The sequence below is a fragment of the Cystoisospora suis genome (genome assembly GCF_002600585.1).
Source record: "Cystoisospora suis strain Wien I chromosome Unknown contig_1377, whole genome shotgun sequence".
Lineage (NCBI taxonomy): Eukaryota > Apicomplexa > Conoidasida > Eucoccidiorida > Sarcocystidae > Cystoisospora > Cystoisospora suis.
Window position 1 is genome coordinate 3,516 of NW_027154177.1, and position 21,584 is coordinate 25,099.

General features: G+C 56.2%; 4 protein-coding genes across 4 annotated transcripts; 1 reads left to right on the plus strand and 3 right to left on the minus strand.

The window, feature by feature from the left end:
* The first annotated feature begins 1,101 nt into the window (after positions 1 to 1,101).
* On the plus strand, positions 1,102 to 6,407 carry CSUI_003167 (f-box protein). Its single transcript, XM_068063365.1, has 3 exons — positions 1,102 to 2,982; positions 3,699 to 4,004; positions 4,522 to 6,407. The coding sequence occupies exons 1-3, from the start codon at positions 1,609 to 1,611 to the stop codon at positions 5,323 to 5,325; spliced, it is 2,484 nt and encodes an 827-aa protein (XP_067924656.1). The 5' UTR covers positions 1,102 to 1,608; the 3' UTR covers positions 5,326 to 6,407.
* Positions 6,208 to 12,687, minus strand: CSUI_003168 (tetratricopeptide repeat-containing protein; the record flags this gene model as incomplete). Its single annotated transcript, XM_068063366.1, has 11 exons — positions 11,786 to 12,687; positions 11,394 to 11,550; positions 10,503 to 10,840; positions 10,000 to 10,386; positions 9,567 to 9,663; positions 9,181 to 9,411; positions 9,051 to 9,069; positions 8,194 to 8,351; positions 7,401 to 7,534; positions 6,905 to 7,033; positions 6,208 to 6,646 (listed from the first exon to the last, which is right to left on the minus strand). The coding sequence occupies exons 1-11, from the start codon at positions 12,436 to 12,438 to the stop codon at positions 6,208 to 6,210; spliced, it is 2,742 nt and encodes a 913-aa protein (XP_067924657.1). The 5' UTR covers positions 12,439 to 12,687.
* Positions 12,688 to 15,078: 2,391 nt separating this feature from the next.
* Positions 15,079 to 16,367, minus strand: CSUI_003169 (tetratricopeptide repeat-containing protein; the record flags this gene model as incomplete). The annotated part of the gene is made up of 4 exons (XM_068063367.1): positions 15,079 to 15,633; positions 15,789 to 15,889; positions 16,084 to 16,171; positions 16,362 to 16,367. The coding sequence occupies 4 exons, from the start codon at positions 16,365 to 16,367 to the stop codon at positions 15,079 to 15,081; spliced, it is 750 nt and encodes a 249-aa protein (XP_067924658.1).
* A 1,579-nt stretch (positions 16,368 to 17,946) lies between these two features.
* Positions 17,947 to 19,874, minus strand: CSUI_003170 (tetratricopeptide repeat-containing protein). The gene has a single exon (XM_068063368.1). The coding sequence runs from the start codon at positions 18,666 to 18,668 to the stop codon at positions 18,264 to 18,266; it is 405 nt and encodes a 134-aa protein (XP_067924659.1). The 5' UTR covers positions 18,669 to 19,874; the 3' UTR covers positions 17,947 to 18,263.
* Between the last annotated feature and the right edge of the window lie 1,710 nt (positions 19,875 to 21,584).

Below are 21,584 nucleotides of genomic sequence, written 5' to 3' on the forward strand. Positions count from 1 at the left end.
GAAAGAACGCGAGCTGAGTAGGCCGTCGCCGCCACAAGTGCACGCTCGTGCAGCCAAGTCAGCAGTCCTGGCTACGTCAGTAGTGAACGAGAAACACCGCCGTAAGGCAGAGCACCACAACCGGCTGTTTACAGACCTGGCCACCCCGTGGCTTCTCCGCCACCAAGGGAAGCGGAGCGTCGGCAAGAAGAACAGAGCCGCGTCTATCGGTGCGCAGCGCCCGCGAGTCTCCTACAAGAGGTGGACGTCGTGCCTGCGAGGAACACGCAGTTCCTCTGCGAGCGATGGATTCGTGAGCTAGAGTACCTGTACCGCGGCTAGTACTCCCTTGGGGCTCGACACAGGGGCGGCCCGCATGGGTGGGAGCACATTACGCAGTACTTTTTCTTAGCAGTAGCCCGTAGTACTGCTCGTAGCCCGCTACACCGGGGAGTCGGAACAGAGGCGCGCCTCTTCCCGAGCGTCGCGCTGGGGGACTGCGACAGATCGGAAGGAGGAGGAGTTGGATCCTAGCGGTAGTGACATTCTACTGCGGACTTTCCCGGTAGGTTCACAAGACTCTCCTTCGCACTACGCTGCCAAACGACAGGAGATTGCACGGGAAGAGAGTTTCCCGGCTGTTCTCGATCGTGCGATCGTGCTGGGAGTGGCGTAGTCCACGCCTACCCCTTCTCCTTTTAGGCGTTCCTATTGTATACTTCTTTACTCTGCGCGTGTGTTGGCCTGGGCCGGGACTGCTGTGTAAGTGCTTGCCGTCGTCGCGGCACGGGGCTACCGTGGGAGCACGACACTGATGGAACTCCTTTACAGAAAGAATCTTACCATTTTGTGCGGGACGGAGTGTTGAGGAGCGTCTTTATGTGAACGCCCTGTCCGGCCGATGTGTGAGAAACCAGGCACGCTGGAAGTCGATGGTTTGCCAAGCTGACAGCTACAGGTCCGAATTTGCAGCTATTCGCCGGAGTAACACGGTGCCTCCATGCCGGACAGCAGGAGCACCCGCCGCAAGCTTCGCTTGGGCAATCGACAGCTGCGCGAGCAGCCGTCGATGTCCCGTCCGTCTTCCCGCGTTGGCTTGCTCAGCTTGCAACCCCGAAGTATGTTTCTTTTTCCAACATTTTTCAATGGAGCTACGCATTCGACGAGCCAGACCTGCTGGCGCCAGTAGTGCTTTCCGTCGTTCCGCTTCTGGCATAGTCAGTCACACCGCACTTTCTGCACCGAGCTAGAAGAGAAGTCGCCCCGTCAAGGGAGCGACAAGCGTCGTGTTGTTTTCTTGCAGATTCAACGTTGTCGGGCGCGCGCTTTCACTTTCTTGTAGGACGCTTTCCTGAAAAAAAAAACGGGAGTAGAGGCGGCATGGTGACAGAAGCAGATGGCTGAGTTGTTCTAGTCTTGTCACTTGAGAACGGGCTGAGAGCTCTTTTGGTAATTTGTCAGCGTGAAGGAAAAAGAGAAGGAATGGCCTTCTCCCGTCATTCGTGGGGCTGAACTGGCGATCTGTATCGCTTCTCTATCACAGGTTGTGCGTCTGTCAGGCCGGTCTCCAAGTGGTCTTGCGGGCCGACATGCCGCCGCGGTCCAGAGTTATTCTCTCAAGAAGCTAGCATGGACGGCTCAAATTATCCAGGGAATGCGGAGTCACAACCGGATTTTCTCGATGGCAATAAAGATGGAGGAAGTGTGGTCAAAAGGATCTCAGGCAAGCCGGATGTCTCCGATCGGGGCACAGGACCGTCCGGCTCTTACGTAAACAAACCGGAGTCAGGCATACCTGAGTACAACTCTGGCTTCAAAGAGACAAAAAATACGGTGAGACAGGAGGAGCAGCGAGGGCGGGCCGGGGGATCCACGCCAACTCGGTCGCTTCGAAGCCAGCACTCCGGAGAAGCTTCGGAGGAGGCTGGCACGGAAGGGTCCAATGCGAGTCTATCCGGACGGACTTCACCCAACCGTTTCTGTCCGAAGCTCGTACGTAGCCATGTAGCTCCCTGGTCCGCATTTTCGGACAACGGCGCGCACGGAGATATGCACGGGCACGATGAATCTTTCGCGGACAGGGCAGCGGGGAGGGAAGTAGTGGAGAAGCACTTAGCTTGCGAACGGCCACAGGGGGCCCTCGCGCCGAGTGCCAGCTACGCTGGGAGGAAGCATTCTCCACTATATCTTTCTCGTTCCTCGTCAGTGCCCTGGTCCTCATCAGAACCTGAGGGGAGCGAGTCCTTTGACAGCTTGCTTGCCTCATCGTCTGGCTCTCCGTCGGCTTCGTCTGCTTCGTCAGGAGACGACGACATGATTATGGCGGAGATGGTTCAGCACGCGTCTCTCCTGGCCACAGAATTTCCTGCGGCTACGCATGCTTCGGCAGCGCGTTCCCACTTCGGATCAACCAACAAAAAGTTTCGATCCGTGTCGCGCCGCGGAAAAGCTGAAGAAGCACAAAAGGTAAAATGGAAGGCCAGACGAAAGAGGTGGCCACGGAGAAAGGAAGCGATTCTCACGCACAGCCCAGCTGAGATCGGCACGGCTGCTGAACTCAATTCGAATGAAGCATCTGGCGGACCCGCATCGGCTCTTACGGGCGTTGACCGCCTCCTCGATATGTTCACGAACACGACTACTGCTGGTGTTTGGAGACTTCTTAGCGACCGGGACTTCGGTAGCAGTGCAGGGTCAGCCCTGCGCGACTTCTGGTATTCCGCTGGCAAAAGCCTTCCTTTCCCAGCCGTGCATAGCACGCTACCTTCTGACTTCTTCCAGTTTTTCCCAACAGACTGTCTACAAGCCATTTTCCAATTTTTGACTGTAACAGAGATTCTACGGCTGCAGGTCGTGAACACGGCGTTTTACTCTGCTATTCGAGATGATAGCGGAGCATTCGTTTTTGTCAGGACGCTTGTTTTGGACGGCAACTGGGCGCGGCTGAACATCAACGAGCGACAGCAAATGCTGCTGCAGATGCGAAGACTGCACGTTCTTCGGGTACGTAAACAGGCGAGGTCCTGCAGTCGTAAGCGACGTAGCTACGGGAGACCTGACGAGGCGGCGCCCCGTGTGTGGTGAAACAGAGGGGTCGGCTCACAGCCCAGGGAGGGCGGAACGACCCGCTGCAGGGGCGGTGTGCGAAGTGCCAGTTTTCGTTGAAGGTTTCTGTGTGCGGCGATTTCAAGTAACGTATAGTCGAAAGCAGGGCTGTTGCTTAAGAGTGCGAGCAACGCTTGTATTGGTGAGAACAGCTCTTCAGTCTGTACGTCCGTTGTTCGGTGTGCGTTCAGCAGTACGCACATAGCGTGTGAGTCTGCGGTGTGGTGAGGGTCTCTGCAGTGGAGCCGGAGCGAAACTGCGGCGTCGCCTTCAGTTCATGCTTGTGAACCCCAAGCGGCTTGACCGTCTGACCAGGGACAGGCATCTATGCGGTTTTTGTTGCGACTGCATCTGTAGCTGCAAGAAGACCGCGGGACTCCGGCACTCCCACGCTCTAAATATCGGTTTCGCATGGTTTCCTTTTTCCTTCCCATAACCGACGGCGTGGCTCCATGCCATGCCCGACCCTCGTCTGTGCTTTGGCATTCCTCCCACGGCATCTAGTAACGACATCGAGACGCGTCGGCTCGTCTGCCTTGAAAGCGGAGAAGTCAATCATGAAGACCACTGTGGGAGGTTATCGTCGTTTCCTGCTTATCTCTTTGTTATCGCAGGTCCTGCCGTCCGCATTCACAGATGGTTCAATCGTCATTCAGGAGGTTGCGGCCTTGGTTTATCGCAATTCGAAGACACTGCGTACGCTGGAGCTCTTTTCACCGAAGAATCCGCTTCATGACGAGACTCCGTTACACTCGCCTTTTTCGTTCAAACCACGCCGGTTCCCACATCTTCGCTGCTTGTCTCTCGTCGGCTGTCAGGCATTTGAATGGGCCCACATTCTGAGCAACTGCCCATTGCCAGCGGTAGAGAGGTTCGAAATGACGTATTTCCCTCCTTCAAGCGACCACTGGTCTTGGCAGGTTTGTCTACTTACGTAAATAGTCTCCGCGGATGGCGGCACACTTCCAAGCAGACGGGGCTCCCAGTTGTATTTCAAGGGCCCCGCTAGGATGCTCCCTTCACGACCTTCACGCTATCGCCCGAATCGACCGTGAGAAACACGAGTTCGAGTGCTTTCGCTGGATAACTTCGGAGCGTGTTTCTATGATAACTAGGTGAATTTTCAGAACCCTGATTCTGAGCTGGTTATACTGCTGTGGTAAAGTTGACAAGATTGATTCTTTGTCCTCTGTGGCTAGGTAATCAGTGGCCGTTCAGCGCCTCTTTGGTTTCAGTGCCCGCGGCTAGGGTTGTCTTTTTGCCCGATGGAGGACGTTTGTCAAAGTCGAAGATATGTGCGCGCTAGCACCTTCCTCTTATCCCGCTATGAAAGCTGACACACGATCACTGGTGCACGGCTACAGCTTTGCCTCAAACCTTCTTGGACACTGGTGGCGTCTCACGTTTTGGAACGGGGTGCGTGTGTGATTTTCTCAGGTTCTCCCGGATTTCACGAGTTTGGGTGTCAGGGGACTTCATCGCTTAGTCGATAAGATGCCATCATTGGAGCGCTTGTCACTAGGTTTGAAGATTCGTTTCGAAGACCCGCTGCGCCAACAGATGTGGGAAGATCGGGAATGGGCGAGACCCGCGGTGGAGCGGGATGCGCTGTTGGTCGAGAACGAGGTGGAGACACGCATCAGCGTACACGCTGAGCAGGAGTTGCATCCCCTGAATAGGCAGCAAGGTGCCTCTGTCGCGGAGGCATCAGGACAAGATATAGATCGGAGAGACTTAGCCACCTTGGACGCTGATGTTTCGCTATCATCAGTGGCAAGCCCGCTCTCCCCGACCGGGCACCAAGTCAGACGCCATGACTCAGGTCAGCAACCAAGCTCACGTCGTAGCGGCCGAACAGCGCAGTGTTTGCAGTATAACTCCTCACCGTTGATTGCCAGTGCTGGGGCAGTGGGCGCAGCCGCTGCCAGGGACTGGGCACTACAGCTGGAAGAAAGACACGACGTGACCGGGGTGGATCCGGTGGGTGGCCGGAGTGTATTGCCGAGCCACCGTGGGCAGTTAAGCGAAGCAGATTTTGCGGATATCTGTTCCATTGCTTTCATTCGAGCAGGCGCAACCGGAAATCTGAAGAGAATTGTGTTGAAACACCGGACGGAAAATGGTGAAGAAGAAAGAAACCAGACAACTGTGAGCTCTTTTTCAGAATTTTTGCGTGGTGCGACCTCATTCTGCTATCGTTACGTTAGCGATATGTTCTCTGGCTTTCAGCCCGAACAGTGAGGCGGGACACTGTATCGTAAGTGTGTCATGATGACAGGAGCGTGACCAGCATTCTGCGGCAGGCGTGCAGCCGCCGGACATGGAGGCCCTTCTCCAGGCTGCTCGCGGTATGGCTGGCGAGAGTTCCGACAGCCGCGCAAGCAATAGTTTTCCGTATGTTTCGCTGGTGCCAGCCGTTCCAGTTTAGATGTCTTGTGTAGTGAAAGACATCTCTCTTTGTCAGACAGCTGTCATCGCTGGCACGCGGCAAAGGATTTGTTACGTGTAGCGACACCGTGTCGACGTTTTTTTAATCAGGGAAAAAAGGGCTTCAAAACAGGATGGGCATAGAAAGAAGGCCCCCGTACTGCTATGGAAGGGCTTGGGGGTAGGCAATTTTCAGAGCGCCGCTGACCCGTATTGTAGCGCCCCCATTCATTGGTGGGTGCGAGGGTTCTTGAGTTATTTCACTGAGGGCTGTCCAGAGGCGGCATCGCTGATCCGGTAGTACCGCATTGCAGCCGATGCAACGACCTAGCGCAGGGCGTTGATGGTAAACATCTGAATCAAGAGTTGAAACCAGTTGTGATCCGACCAAGTCGGCTATGCCGAGGCTCCAGGCAACCTTTCCGACCGTCTGCTAGTGGAACTAGAGACGCAGGAACGGCGTGTGTCGGCCAGCACCCGTTGGCTGACGGAACGCCGAAGTGACCCGTTTTCGTATAGAACGAATCAGTAGGTAGACGCAGATGTGTCTGGCGAGTGCCGTACAGCTGACCCGGGCTTTCCGGATAACAGGTTGGGGCAGAAGGTGCCTGCGATCGACGGTTATGTGCGCTCAGAACTGGTGGATGCAGACATTGTGTGATTTCTTTTCTCAAGAAAAGAGAAACGTACTGTGCACTAGGTCAGTGATTCACTAATTTCTTGGTCGTCTTCTGGAATCTTATCTCCTTGTTGAAAGTCGCTGTCTTCGTCCCAGTCGTGGCCTCCCAATTCTGCCGGTCCGCTTTCGGCGGAGCTGAGCTCAAGACCCTCTTCCTTGTCGCTGACGTGACTTCCTGGAGACGACGTCTCTTCCAGTACAGCGGAGAAGGGAGCAGACTCAGCCGAGGCCTCGTCCCCGTCCTCTTCTTCAGTTCCCCTGGCTTCGCCAGAACGAGGGCGGCCGCCCGGGGCTTTTGTCGCACCGTACACCCCGGCTCCGACAGAAATGGCAGTGGCAGCACAAACTTCTTCGAGAGTCTGCCGGTCCAGGTGTTCGTACACGTTGATTTGTTGTTCTTGCATTTTTTTTAGTACCATTGCTGCAGCTTTGTGATTCCCAACGGAAGCGTAGAACCTGCAGAGAGAGTTTAGTACCTCGGGCTACCTGACGCTATGGCGAATGATGTACTCTCAAGTTAGTCATCCCACGAAATGAAAGCTCGTTAACTTTCCCCGCCGGTCCTGGGCAGATCTGCTACGTTGCAGTCTGAGTTCGAAGGTACGTTAACATACGGCAAGAACAGCTTTTCGCAGACGCGCATCCGGCTGGAGTGTATGACGTCAAGGCGGGACTGAGATCGAACTCGGCCACCGGTTTTTCTTCTCGACCTACCTGGCAAGCTGCCCGAAGACGTCTCCGCGTTTGAGGACTTTCTCAGCTGCAGGATCTTTCAACAACGCGACAAGCTCGCGCACCATGATCTCCGGGTCTTCATCCTGCAGTTCTTTCGCTCTCATGAACCTGCGAACAGGAAGGGAACCGACTTCCAGCGCATGCCATTCAGTCTGCATAAAGTCGTGCGTCATGGCTTGCCGAGCCCCCGCGGGGCCCGATGCTGCTGGCTGCCGGCGATTCTCGGCGAGTCGTGCAGTGCGACACCCTCATAAAGAAGAGAGGAGATGTCCTAGCAGGCACCACCCGCTAGTATGCCCTTGCACCCCATCACGCCATGCAGGAAAGCACTGTGCAAGTTGCTCAGGTAGTAGAGGGGAGTCCTCGTGATCGCCGGTTTGTTCCTCCGGAGTACGTGCACTAGGGTACACCGCTGCAGGGTCGCAATGCCAAACTTTCGAGTTTTAAGTTGTACTGGTGTGCAAAGAAAACGGACCTGTCGATGATTTCCAAGCGTGCGTCGAGAAGTTCTACCCGTTTCGCTTTGTCCGGACACTTCAGGAGATACTTGCGACTTTCTTTCAAAGCAGCTTGGGCGCTTCCGTATGCACTGTGCTCCTCGATGTCCGACTGCAGCCCAGAAGACGCTCTCCAAGAAAGAATGTAGCTTCGGGTTGCCAGTAGAATTTTCAGCTCGTGCTGGTTGCTAGTGATTACGTTTTCGGCACTTGGCAGTACTTGCTTTCGAGAAAGACAAGGATTTGCTACACGACGCCTACGGTGAAATAGTCGCGGCCCTACAGGGTGGACGTCGCACGATGGAGTTTTGTTTCAGGGGGGACACGACGGGTTGAAGAGCCACACTGTGTCTTGGACAGTTTGCAGAGTGCTCAAATACCGCATTTGAATCCACGGCATGAGGTTCAGTGAAGATGTGTGACTTGCCCCCGGGGAAAGCAAAAGACTGACGTTCTGTGAACCAGTACGGCTCGCCAGGCTCGAAACGCGTGCACCACGGCATAGTTAACGGAAAAATTGTCCCCTTAGCCAGGCCCCCTTCACATGCTGCAAGCTGCAGTGCCCCAGCACCCCGGAACATACTGATCCTCTCCTCTTTGGCTTACGAAAGCCTGCTGCTACGACCAGTCCGAGCTCCCGTATCCGATCTTGTGGTGAGATATCATTCTCCTTGAGTAATGTGCTCTGTAGAAACGGCGTGGTGACGTTTCGTTTCGACAGCATACACCGGTGTGTTTCTTCTTTTTCGCGCTACCGAGTGCCTTCGCTACCTGCGCGATAGCAATGTAGAAGGCAGCGAGCTTGGCAAACGCCTTCGCTTTCTGGTAAAACGTAACTATGCAGCTGCGTAGCCGAGTATCGCGATGTCCGTCAAGGCCTTGCAGGTAGTTCGCCGCCAAAACATAAACGTCGGGATGCCGAGCAGTGTCTGAACGCGAAGCATAGGCAACACTAGTCACAAGCAATTCTTTATTAGCCTCTATAGCACGGTCCTTCTCCGGTGTGCGCAAATACAGCACCTATCGTGTACTCGAGGGCCAGCTGGAGCAAGGGCGGAGCCCGCTTGTAGTAGAGCGTTCTTTGACAGGCATCTGGGAGTGCGGCAGCTCAAGGACACAGCAGCGTTCCCGTCTCCCCACAAAAGATTTCCTTTTGCGGCTGCCACTGCCCGCGGGACAGCGACAGTTAAGAAACGCGGCATGCTGTGGACGGCACGATTGACTTGCTCCTTCTATCCAGACCGGGCGGCTGCGGCGAGCTCTGTCACGAGTCGTATTTCCTCTAGACTAACTTGCAAAGTAAATGACTTTCTCTGTGTCCCCCGTTTTGAGAAGGCACTCCATGGCAGTCACCACGTCCGCGGCTGCTGTAAACGATCGACACGCGAAATGGTGCAATTTCTGCCGGAGACAGAGCCTGCCGAGTCTTGCCAACACATCCCGCCTGGCCTCCAGGGCTTCTTTCTCCGCTGCCCGGTCTTCCTGTTGCTTCCCCCTCGTCTCCCCTTCCGCTGGTGTCGCTCCCTCAGGCTCTCCGGCGAGTCCAGCCGAAGAAAGGCAATGTATGGCATCTTCCTTCGCTGGAGTCAGCGCCGCAAAGAGGGTATCATTCAAGAGGACGCCGTGACTTTCGCAGAGACTCAATGCCTGAGGTGATTTGTGCAGCAACGCGGCCATGCTCCGTCTGAGAGTTTATAGAAGAGACCAGCTAGGTTCGGACAAATATAGATTCGGATTTTGTTCAGTGAGAAGACCTACGGCATCAAAGCGTTTCGTCCTCGCAAGAAGTCTGATTGCTTTGTCCGTCATGCCCATCTCCACGAAGACCCGTGCACACTTCTCCAGCACCTGCGGATCCGTGTGCGGAGTTGCCTCTTCCGCCAGTAATCTCAGAGAGTCGCGCAGACCCGCCGAGAGGCAGATCTGAAGGGCATTCTCCAAATGCCCTGCTTTCCGGAATAGCGCCACCGCTTTCTCGAACTCGTGTCTCTGTACATTTGCTCGACAAGCAAAAAGAGCAGCAATGAGACGGGCCCGAGACTCCCAGCAGACTTGCCAGGTTCCGGATCGCCCCGGTACCCAGTTTCGAAGATCGGTGGCTCGTCCCCCCGCTAGTTCAACTGAGTTTCGGAATCGCAGCTCACTTCGAAAAAGTAGGCGGCAGCGGCCACCATGTCATCATGGCTTGCATTAAGCGCCGCAGCCATCAAATCGCTTTCGTAACCATCATGCTGTCCGAGGCTACGGGATGCATTGACATGAGGACATCACGCGTGTCGGAAAACGATCGGACAAAGCTCAAGTGCACTACGGAGTGTGCTTCGTACTTGGATAGCGGCACCCGCCCTAACTTTCCCCGTCTGGCGCGATCAGGACTACCTTCACCCTGCGCTGGCCGGGAGTACCATGCTTTCCGGCAAGCTAGTGACCAGCGTCCACTGTTCACAGTTGACGTCCCCTCTGCGCTCGAGGGAAGTCCTGCGCTCGGCCTCGCGCCGGCTACAAGCCCGCGTGTACTGGACTGTTGTGCCCCGGTCGCACTTCGTGCAGTCCTCTGGAAAGCCGATTAGCACCTACCTCAGGGCCTTCCGTAGCTTGCCAGCCTCACTGTAGAACTTTACGGCTTTTTCGTGAAGCCCTCGGCTTTCCAATTCCTGTGCCAAAACCAGATTTGCTTCTTTATCTCCAGTTGCTTCACACACCTTTGCAGCCTCCTCCATCTTGTTTAGTGCACATAGCACTCTCACTTGGTGTCGGTAAATTTTCCCGCGTGTGTACCACTTCAAAGCCTCTTGTAGAGCGGGTTTCCCCTCTTGTACGTCTCTCGATGCAGCAAGTTCTTCAGAGGGTTCCCTGCTATTAGCCGCCCCGGAAGACGTCTTGGTTCGGGACAACGTGGAGTCCGTCAGCTTTTGCGCCGCCAACGCCGCCTGCATTTCCTTCTCCAAAGAAAGGGCATACCACCTGCAAACTCAGAAAGGGTAGCCCAGTTGCGACCTGCCCACTCGTGCAAACACGAGGTGTACACGGGCAAGCCCTGCAGCCGGCCACATCCGATTGCGTGATTCGTTCGAGCGTACCCGCAGAGCTGAGGGTTCTCTTCTTTTTCAAGAAAAACTTCAATGTCTCCCATCTTGCAAGCAAGGCGCAATGCCCGGGGACTCTCGTATCTTTGCCGCGCGGGCTCCCACCCCTCCGGACCTGGGAGCGGAGGCAGCGCTGTAGATTTGCAGAGTGCGTGATCTGGTTTGGGCTCTAGGCGCTTTACTGAACCTACTATTCTTGGCGCAGCATGTGGGCCGCGGCATGACAAACGCAAATGAACCATTGCGCTAGCATAATCTCCGACGTTTTCGAGGTAGCGACTGTAGGCGTAGTTGGTCCGCGCCAGGCGTATCCGGGCGTGAGCTTCCGAAACCTGGGAAGTCGGACAGGGGGGGAGCGAAAGAAAAGAAAGGTATCTACCTCGCACAGGTGTTCTGCGTCCTCTCCTACTCGCCAACGCGTGCAAGAGCGGTCAGTCGCCGCAGTGGCGAGCGGTGTTCAGACTCGGTGCAGGTGGGTAGAGACTGAAGATTCCGCCCCTTGCCTGCAGGCGCGAGCAAGCGAATAACCGCATCAGAACCGCATCCTTGACAATCCCATCGGTCGGGTCTGGACCAGCGACAGACCGGGGCGGTCAGAACGGAAGAGAACCCCCCAGAGCAGTTGCTCTTCTTGTCCCCCGCTGTGTCTGCTCCTCCTCGGTAGTCTAGTCCGTTTTTTTTTCGAGAATCGGCACACAGCCTGTCTAGTCAGTCACGAAGTAGGATGAGGAACGTCAGAAGATTCTGTCTGTGAAACGAAGTACCTGCCCCAGTGCCAGCCAGGACAGACCACCATACGGCGCACCGCGATTCAGCGCTTACGGAAGCGTACAAGTCTCACCGTTCATTTGGCGACGGCAGCAATCATCGAGAGGCATTGCTTACCTGGAGGGCGCTTGGCCATTTCGAATTAACCTGGAGCCACTCGCTGAGGAGGTCAAACCTCTGGCATGAGCGATACAGCCTCTCCACCTCTTCACTGAGGCCCAAGTGAGCTGCGAGTATCGCCAGCTTTACTTCGTCTGTATCATGTGCCAGCCGCCTGGGCAGACTCACACACTTGCAGCTTTTAGCCGCGGTGTTCCGCCGATCTTCTTGAAACCCACAAGCTCCAGCTTCTCAGGAACTCTTGCCCGAGTTGCCAGGGTTTCTTGTTACGTACAAGTGACCGTTCTCCGTGAAAATAGCGGTAATGCACCCCACCGGGCCTTTACTACAGTGTTGCTGCACCCTGTCGAGGGCGTTGCTGGTGGCGGGTCGTTGTTGCTAGGACTCACCGGAGGGCTGCCTGGAGCTTGGGCATGCGAAGCTTCTCAACGCACTTAAGCGCAATGCCAAGTCTCCTCGTCTTGACACTCATTTTTGCCATCTCGAGACAGAGTGACCGAGACGAGGAGGCTGTAGAACAGAGTGCCCGGTAGGCCTCCTCCACGTTGTTGAACGCGATGTTGTACGAAAAATCTAAAATCTTCGCTGCGGACCAAATGTACATAGGGACTCTGTCTGAAAGGCTCTTTGGTGTGTTGTATGCGTGAAGGCGGGGCAGAAGAGGAACTTTTGTCAACAAATACATCCTCTGCAACTGTCTGAATGCCGTACAGGAGACTTTGCTGACCCCGTGGGCCGCATTTCTGGAACTGCTTTCTACAGAAGACAGGCACCAATCCTTGTAACTAACCGGCAGACTTCCTTCCACCGTACCAATGAAGTCTCCTGTCATGCTTTCTACGTCGAGGCCGCGGAAATCTCTCATGGTTCTCCGGAACAACCAGGGCCGGTCCGCCGCAGTGCGCGGTGTGTCGCGGACACAGTCCGTGCAGGTCTTTGACGCGGAACTGCCCCGCCGCTGCTCGCAAACGGGACCTTGTCTACTTGTCGGCGTCGGGTCGCTCATCTGTCCAGCAGCCGGACCAACGTCGTCGCTGACCATGTAGCGCCACCGGCAACCTGGGCTGACAAGATCGCCTCGTGGATTATTGCCGAAAAAAGCGAAGTACACGTAAGGTGCGCCAACCCACAACGGGGTAAGCTCGAGGCAACGGAAGCTGTGAGACGAAGATCTAGCTGCAGTGGCCGCGCGACTTGATGCATTTTCTTGCGTAGGAAAAGCTCCGGCTAAAGCTGACAAGGAGCCCGCGCCTGGAACGTGTCGGATAGCTGCAAAGCACGGCGTAGATTCCTGCAGACGACAAGAAATCAGTACGGAACTTCTGTAACATTTCACCAGCCTATCTCCTTTTCGGGCCCACGTCCCGACTGAGCTAGTCGGATGAAGGGGCTATCCCTGCAGCTGTCGTGTTCCTGGCGGTATGTGGAGCGTCGGTCAGATGACAGGAAGCGCCTGTAATTGATTCACCTCATCAGGCGCCTCTGCGTAGAGCAGGCCGCCGCTTAAGGGAAAACCCCCCTCCAACTTTGCCGGCTCGTCTGTCCTCTATGAGCTGTATTCCTTCGAACAACTGGTGACTACGCAGAGAAGAAAAAACGCGTCTCCGATGATCCCGGCACATCGGTATTGTTCCGCCGCACTATAATTTGTACCTGTTCTGTAAGCCGGCCTTCGGGGTCGGCGAAGTACGCGACAAGAGACGGCCCGGGAACATCCTGCGACTGCCGCGGTCGAGGGCAAACGTTTGCACACGAGCCATCCGTGCACAAAGTGGATCTTTCGCCTTCGTTTCAAAGCACCAAGCAGGCTCACCGACTGTCACAGACTCCTGTGATGATCAGGAACTTGAGATAGCTTCTGGATTTGTATTAACTGCGTCCCTGAAGCAAACCTGCATCTCGTGTAAAAAATCCAGCCTTTGCTTGACCTCGGCTCTCGCGCTTGCTACGAGAATGGCTCCCATACCTAGTTGCCCCGCGGGTTGAAAAAGAGGTCGCGAAGAGCTCTAGGTGGATACATGCTTTTCTGCTGTAGAGGCTAATACTTGGGCGTCAGCCGACTGTCACGGCCTTTTGCGTCTTGTGCCTGTCTCTGAACTAGCCGGGTGAACAGTTGTCGCTGTTCAGTTTGGCCACGCTCTCATGAAATCGTTGCGGCAGCATTAACACCGGACCGTCATCCGTGACCGTTTAATCCAGGCTCCCTACTTTCCTAAACGTCAGCTAACCCAACAATTGTGTCCTTTGCTGACCCATGGACGGTTCGAAACAGCTCGGGCAGCCGGGTAACCCCCACCTGTGGCCTCGATTTACGGCACTAATGAGAACAGATCGCTGACCTTCGGTTCCGAAAAGACGCCTGTTTGTAAGGAGCATGTGACTTTTGTTAGGGAGCCAGCCCGCCGCAGGGAGCAGACCAGCAAGCGCGGATCGCCGTCGTCCCACTTGTGGAAGGTAATGCGCCTACTACCAAAAATCTCCGCGCCGTACCTGGGCGCCAGCGGCAACAGCCACATCAGACCGATGGCCTTGCTAACTCTTTCAGCTGTTCGTCGGCCCCAGGTGTTCCAGCTGGAGTGCCGTTTCCTTGGAGGCACTCACGTTCTGAAAGTCGAAGTGCCCACGTCGTACACGACGAGGAGCTCCTCATGTGGGTCATCAGCTCCGGTGTGCCGTGCACGCGGTGGCCCAGCTTCGCTGAACTGACTCAGTTTGGTCACCGAGATTTCATCTTGCAGGGCAGACAGCCTCGCAGGCCTTGACCTCCGCATGACCATACTGATTTTGCTGCCATCGCTAGTTCCAGTTAAAGACATCACCGTCAGATTCTCCTCGTCCTCTCTTGGCAGATCGATGTTTTCTGTTCTGAGAGTATATTGGAGACAGACGAGCCACACCCCTGCAGTGACATAGCCGCACCCGTACATGTATTCTTGGGCTGTGCCCGGTCAGATGGCGGCCATTAAAAAAAAACCAGGCCTTCAGACGGAAGCCTGTGGCTCATTCTTGTGCACTCCCTTCGCAGGAATTCGCATCGTTTACGCTGGCCTGAGGTCTGTTGCTCAACACCGTAGCTTCCACTTCCGTGGTCGGATGTAACTGACTTCTCCAGGTGCCAAAGAGTTATGCTTCCGGACAGGTGAAACACGTCTGCAGCGGTGTGCGGAGAGCAAACCAAGCAGACCCCCCCAGTTCGGATGTGTCACAGAATCGTTGTTGTTCGTGTTTATTCCCTGCCAACTCCGGCTGTGGTTTGCCCAGTCAACAAACTCTTACCTGCGTAGGCAGGGTGGCTGTTTAGCGAGATTCCATAAATAAAGGACATTATCTTCGCTTGTAACAACCAGGCTGTTCTCTCGGACCCACAGATGCCTTGGGGGAGCAGCCACTTCTTTCCGGCGAACCAAGGAAAGCGTGCCTCGGATTTTACCCTAAATTGCGGGCCAACGTAACACGAAGTCAGTTTGCCCGAGGCGTGGGCTCGAGTGGCTAATGGGCAGAAGGCGGGCGAGCGGGAGTAGCGTGGCAGACAGGTGTTCTCATCCCAGTGGGGACTCCAAGGTGAACTAGGGGTGTCACGACTTCCTGACTGTCGGGCCCGGACGCCATGTGCAACGCTGACAAGAAAAAAACGCTTCACACATCTCGTGTGGCCGAAGGAAGGCTTCGGGGAAAGACCCATTCATTTCGGGCTATCCGTTTGTGGTGGAATGCTTGGAAAAAACCATAGGGACTGGTTCGGGTTCGGCTGCATCGCCTTTCGCAGCAGGACAGGGCCCGTTCGAGGAGGTAGCAGATAGTGTGCCTGTGCTCTACTTCCTTGTGTCTGTGATTCAGTACCTACCTGGGGGGATCTTAGCTCAATCCCCTCCTTCCGGGCGAGGACTACAGTGCAAACTTCGTTCGCAACGTGCACCGTTGCGGAGACTAGATCAGTTGTTTCGAGGAAAGACAGCTTCGAGATCAGGATGGACCCATCGCTCGGCTTAACTTGGAAGACTTCCACAAAACTATCGCTGAATACGGTGAGCCATGTTCTGTTCAGGCTCACGCCTCTGAGTTGTCGACAGCTTTCGACAGTGGCCCTTAAATGACACGGTAGGGCGTCGGCGCCGGAAAGATCGGCGCTTGCGCAAGGACCGTCACCAGACAGAGGGTCAAGGACGGGAGACGAGAACGAGGTGGCCGCGGCTTGGTCTGCGACCCCAGCAAACACAGTCACTTGGGAGAGCCCCGACTGTAGAGAAAAACAGCATCAGCGGGGAACCTACAGAAAGGGTTGCCGACAAAAGGCGGACGGGCGACAGACAGGCAAGGCTACCCGTTCCTGGGCGCACCCAAGTGTTGGCGGAAGAAAGGAAGAGAGAAGAAAAGCCAGGGGTTCTATCTTACTTGGATGGCAAAAATACCCCGATCCGCAGCCGTCGCCGCCTGTGTCCACGAAAGCAGAACGACAGCGTCATCACTTTTTATCGCAATGGCCTCCTCGTCACCTACAAAGACGCAGGCACAGGAATAATAAGCTTCGATGTCGGCGAAGTTACACTCCGCCAACACGATTCTCTTCCGTGATGCTACGCGTGCGGCAAGGTGGGACTATTCTGTCGGGTTCTGCATATTCGTAAGTGAGAGCGCCACGCCCACGAAGCCATCAGACGAGCCCCTGCTTCCAGGTACTCGTGCATACTTCGTTGCGCATCAACAAGATTTCTGCTTTCCTCCTTCGTTATCTTGTACAGGGGTGCGGCTTCCAGTCTTCCGTTGTCCAGATGCGTCTACACCAATGCATCACTACGGAACGGTTACCGGGCAACGAAAGAAACGCACCTTGTGAGCAGAACAGGCCCCGACACGCCGACTGTCCCTCATCGCAGAGGAGCTGAAAATCATCCCAGGCTAGCTCGGACAACTCTGAATTCCATCGAATCCTGCACTGAAAGTGCATTTGAGAGTTTGAAACGAGACAACCATGTGGCCGGATCTCAAGACAATCGCGGAGCACCAAGCGGCTGTTCACACTGACGCAGTCTGCAGGGACGGGCAACAGGGAAATTACAGTCGTCTGTCTTGGCATCAGTGAGAACGGTACTGGTGGAGTTGCGCTGCTCGCATCTTGACACACCACGCGCTCTGACAACAAGGTGCGCAGCTAACGACAGTTTGTGTTACCGTTCTTGCAAGGGACTCACTCGCAGAAGCCCCCCACCGACGGTCCCGACCAGAAGAAACCCTGAGCCCTCCTGGTAGCAAATGGAAGAGGCTCTGCCCGCTGGAACGCCGGGCAAGCAGAAATCTGCTGAGAGGCTCAAAATGTAGTTCTCTTCTCTCGACAAGTCCCAGAAGCGCACCGCTGGTTCCTCGCTGGCAAAAGCAAGGATGTTGTCGCCGACCCAAGTGAATTTGGGGCACGCAGGTAAATGCTGACACCAGGTCAGCTTTATCTGCGAGGCAACTTCTGTGCGCCCATTTGAAGAGGTAGAGAGCTGCGCTAGGCGTCCTTGTGCGGTTAACAAGACCAAGCGGTCTGTGCTTCTTATGTAATCAACAAGGATCAGCCGTTCGGGACACGTGTACCTGTAACGGCGATGGGACAGAATTCACGACCAACAAAGAGTACATTTCCGCCAGGCAGGGCCGTGCTTTGGGGTAGCAACGGTGTCCTAAAAAAAGCGACTGTTGCGCGGGGCTGTAATGGCCGCTTTTCAAACACTCGGGTGCGCAGACCCCTTCACGGGAAGGCGCACGCTGCAGTCTACAGGGGTCCAGCGCCTGAGGGCTGTGGTAGGGCGGCCGCTGGCGCGTTTGTTGTCGGGTACAGTGCAGACGCAAAGAATCTCTGCTATCGACCTTTCCTACCGTTTAGAACAAAGGCCGAGATGGTCAGCCTCGTACACCTCCTGCGAGTTGTACAAAAAGAAGGTTGGACGGGCATCACGGGTATTGCTTCCCTCGTTGCCTATGCGAAACCCCACCTGCACCGGAGAAATGACAAGTTGTAGACCGGGTACGCGTGCTCTGATAAGGTGTTACCTGGCTTGCGAAGAGCTATCTACAGCGTGCTGCCCAGCTTGACCAGCAGCCAGCATTGCTTCAGAGGATTTCGAGTAGTGCCTCCCTGCTAGTTGCACGTCGGGGCTGCCGGCCGAATGCCGTGTTCGCCAGTCCTCAGCTCGCCTCTGACCACGGTTTAAGGGCTACTCGTGCCGTGCACCTTCCTCTCGGAGTGTTGCTGGGGGTGCATATTTTCTCCGCAGGCGGACTCACAAATGTCAGTTCCTCCTCTTTTCGGTACTCGCAGCTGGGTGACAAGAGCTTCCCCTGTTGTGCAGCCTCCACCTTGGACGCAATCACTGTGCCGGAGCTATCGATTGTAACGCAAAGTTCCCCCAGGGGACAGAGCGCTATAGTACGGATGGCGGATTCGTGATGTCGGAGAGACTCAAGATTCTGCGCTTCGTGCTGAAATTGGTCGCGTGAGTGGCTGGGGGGGCCAAGCCATCTCGATATGCGCCCAGTGGACCAACCGACAAAAAGAATGATTTCCTCTGTAAGGCAGCAGTCGTTGACAGGACGGCGCGTGGCGGGATGGCCTCTTGAAGTCTGGACAACTGGCACTTCCAAAGTCCTTCTAAGCATCCGAATAGATCAAAAAGGCACCGTGTCGAAATGTGTTTTTTTTCCCGGTGCAGCGCAAGCAGGAGGCGGGAAAGACACTGTCAGAGCAGAACAAGTCTACCCACCGTTGCAGGCTGTGTAGAGCTCGCTGATTCCTACGAGAGCTGTCAGCTGGGTGCCTGGCGGCTGGCCGGGACATCTGAACCTACAGCGTCCGAGGATGCGACCCTTAGACATCTCACGGGAGGGTCTCTAATGCGCCTCGCAGCCTACAAACTGGATCCTACAAACACGCTGCATGGGTGACTCCTTTGGCAGAGGGTCTGCGCTAGAAATCTCCCGTGTCACCACGCCCTCTACAACGACAACGGTGAGTATCCGGTACCAGCAGACACAGCGGTGCGTGGTGTTCGTCATACGGGGATGCCAGGCCAAGGCGGTGACCGTTGGGCAACATTGCGAATCCCCAGAAAATTCAGATGGGGAATGCTTGAGACCGGCAAGAACCTTTCCGTATTTGTTGAGGACGAGCACTTGGTCCCCTCCGGCAGCACACAGGGCAAGAAGCGCGCGTCCTGATCTGCCGGATGACCATGCGGGATCCGGCCACCGGGAATCCTCCAGGACAGGGAAACGAAAGGAAAGCTGGCAAGACATCGGAACGGCGCCGGTTTCTACCGGCTCACGTTGAGTGGCGTTAAAGCGCAACGAGAACCAGTCAGAGGCATAGCGTGCTTCTGTAGAGATGATTGTCCCCTGCTGCGGTATTCCCCACCCAACTTGTCCGCGCAACTGCGGGGTGGCGGTATACTGAACGACAAACAGCAAGGCCAGTCGCTGGATCCGTTTACCTACCAGCGCTACCCCTGGTGAGCCCAGTAGTAGCGGAGGTGCTGCCCGAGAATGACGATGGTCGTAAAAGCGGTGGCGACCTAGAAGGGCTGGAATCTGCGAAGCAGCAAGGATCTGACGCAGCGCTGTACGTCCTGCTTCTCCGCTCTCACCTGGGTCTTGGAAACAGCCAACAAGCAACCTTCACCATCAATTTTCGGTCTAAACCACCACGGTGATAGGGCGTCCGCGGGCTCCGAACTCTTTACGCAATGCATGCCCGGCCGGAAATCATTCAAGCTTGCCCGTCCACCAGCGGCCCCTGTCCGACATCTTCGTTCCGCCAGGTCGCATTGCCAAGGGGAGACTCGGCTGACCTGTGTCGGCCCGCCACTGGCAAAACCGCTGAGAATTCGATAGCAGTGTCTACGAAAGCGACAAAAGGGCCCCCTCTCTAAGCCAGGGAGAAGAATTGTCTGACCGTTTCGTTGCCCCGCCTGCAACAGCCAGTGCAGAACTTGGCAGTACCTCCGTCCGAGTCTTCAGTAAGCTGCTGACCGGAGCAGGAGACGCCCCCTGCATGACAGGGCTCACGCCACGGTCACGCACATTCTCCTCACCACATGTGAAACCCGTTCACAGCACGCACCGCGACACGCTATGACACACAGGGTCGGCCGTCCGGAGAAGGAGCGGAGGCGGTACACCACCACGGGTGTAGAGTTGTTGCGTCTCCCGCGGAACTTCAGCGTTGCTCAAAATCCTCCGGTGTGAGGACCCCAGTGACCGTGTAGTTCTCTGGTGCCTCGCCATCTAAACAGAAACTGTCGTTCGGCCTTCGCGGTGCTCTTCTTTCGTAGGCCACAGACTCGCCCTAGCTGCGCTTGGGTGGACGCTGGCATTCTTCCTCCAGGCCACAAAGGAGTGGGGCGCTCCTTCTCCGGACGGCCGACCCTGTGTGTCACAGCGTGTCGCGGTGCGTGCTGTGAACGGGTTTCACATGTGGTGAGGAGAATGTGCGTGACCGTGGCGTGAGCCCTGTCTATGCAGGGGGCGTCTCCTGCGCCGGCCAGCAGCTTACTGAAGACTCGGACGGAGGTATTGCCAAGTTCTGCACTGGCTGTTGCAGGCGGGGCAACGAAACGGTCAGACGACTCTGAGGTGCCTGTGCGACCTCAACCGTCGGCACCTTACCACGGTTCGCCGGTGCCACGAACTGCGGTAACGGCTTCAGAGCTCCTGTTCGTTTTCCACGGGTGAACACTTTCCACGGTCAGACACACGCACACACTGAACATATGTTTTAGGGCGGTTGGAGCTCCACGCTCGCTCACAACAATCACTGGCTTCCACCGAGTGTGGCGGCAACACTTCCTAACGATGTAGCTCGTGCGTCACTGCACTCCACTACAGGCCTTAACACCCACATTACAGTACAAGGAATCATCTCTCTCCTTTTTGTTTGCTTTCTTCCTGCCCCCTGGCGACTGTTGGTCGGTTCTCTCCGCCGTGGCCAGGAACCCCATACGGGCGAGCCGAAGGATCGCACACACTCCCTGCCTGATCCGCAGGCCCAGTGCCTTCTCGCAACCGTAGAAACCGCTACGGCGGCGGGCGCCCCAGCACTCTGAACCTCGGACAGCTCTTGCCGCTACCGGCACACTTCTCACTGGTCCGGCACGGGCACCACCGCGATTCTGCGGCTACTCGGCAACAGTGCGGTCACGGCTGCCTCGACAGGCACAACATCTCCCCCCCGCTAGACTCGACGACGTCTCCGTCGTGCAGGGCCAGATAGACCCCGAGCCTCTTCCACTGCTCTTGACCTACGACTCGCCGTTCGTCGGAAGTCATATGGCATGACGTCCCTGCCTAGTGACTCCTCGCGCTGCGCACTCGGAGGAGCCTGTTCGATCGTCCCGCCGTTCTCACCCAAGCAAGTCGGGACTGTGGGGAGCACCTTGCCTCCGTCGCGGCCGGATTCAAGTCTAGGCTGATCCCGTACTCTCGCCCCGCCATTGTCTTGAGCCCGTGGCTCCCCAGTCGGAGGTCCTCGACTCTCCGACCCCGATGCCGTACCAAGAGGCGTGTTAGCCCGTGACACTTCAGAAAGCATCATGGTGGAACCCACAACGCGGCCAGTTGCACGGACCCGTGAGAAAGGCCAGGAAGCCTCGATCTCTTCCGGAAGATCGAGGAGCTTCAACTGGTCCCGCGTCACCTGCCTCTCCGCCTTAGTTGCGACATCTTGCACCCTATAGGTCTTGTCATTGTTGAATTTCTCCAGCACGATCCAGGGCCCCGCCCATCTCGGAGCCACCTTAGCCGGATATTCGGCCATGTCGGCGGGACTCAGCCGTACCGCCACTATGACGCCCTTGGGCAACATTGTCTTCGACGTGCCACACTGTTCGCGTTGCCGCTGCTCCTGCCTCGCGTCATCCTCGTACACATGTGCTCTTGCCCGCCACAATCTGCCAAGCCATGCGACAGAGAGGGAATCCAGGCTCGTCCAAGTACCTCTGGACAGGGAGAACAGCTTCTCGGCCGTGCTCCAGAAAGAACGGGGAGAAACCCGTAGCGATGTGCGGGGTGGAGTTGTGGGCCAAGGCAACTGTGGGCAGGTGCCTGTCTCAGTCCCTCCCATCCTCGTCAACCAGGAGGGCGAATGAATAGGCGAGATTCGGTGCGGAGAGCTGACCGTACCGCGGCGGAACACGCAATTGTGCGTTCGTGCAGGCC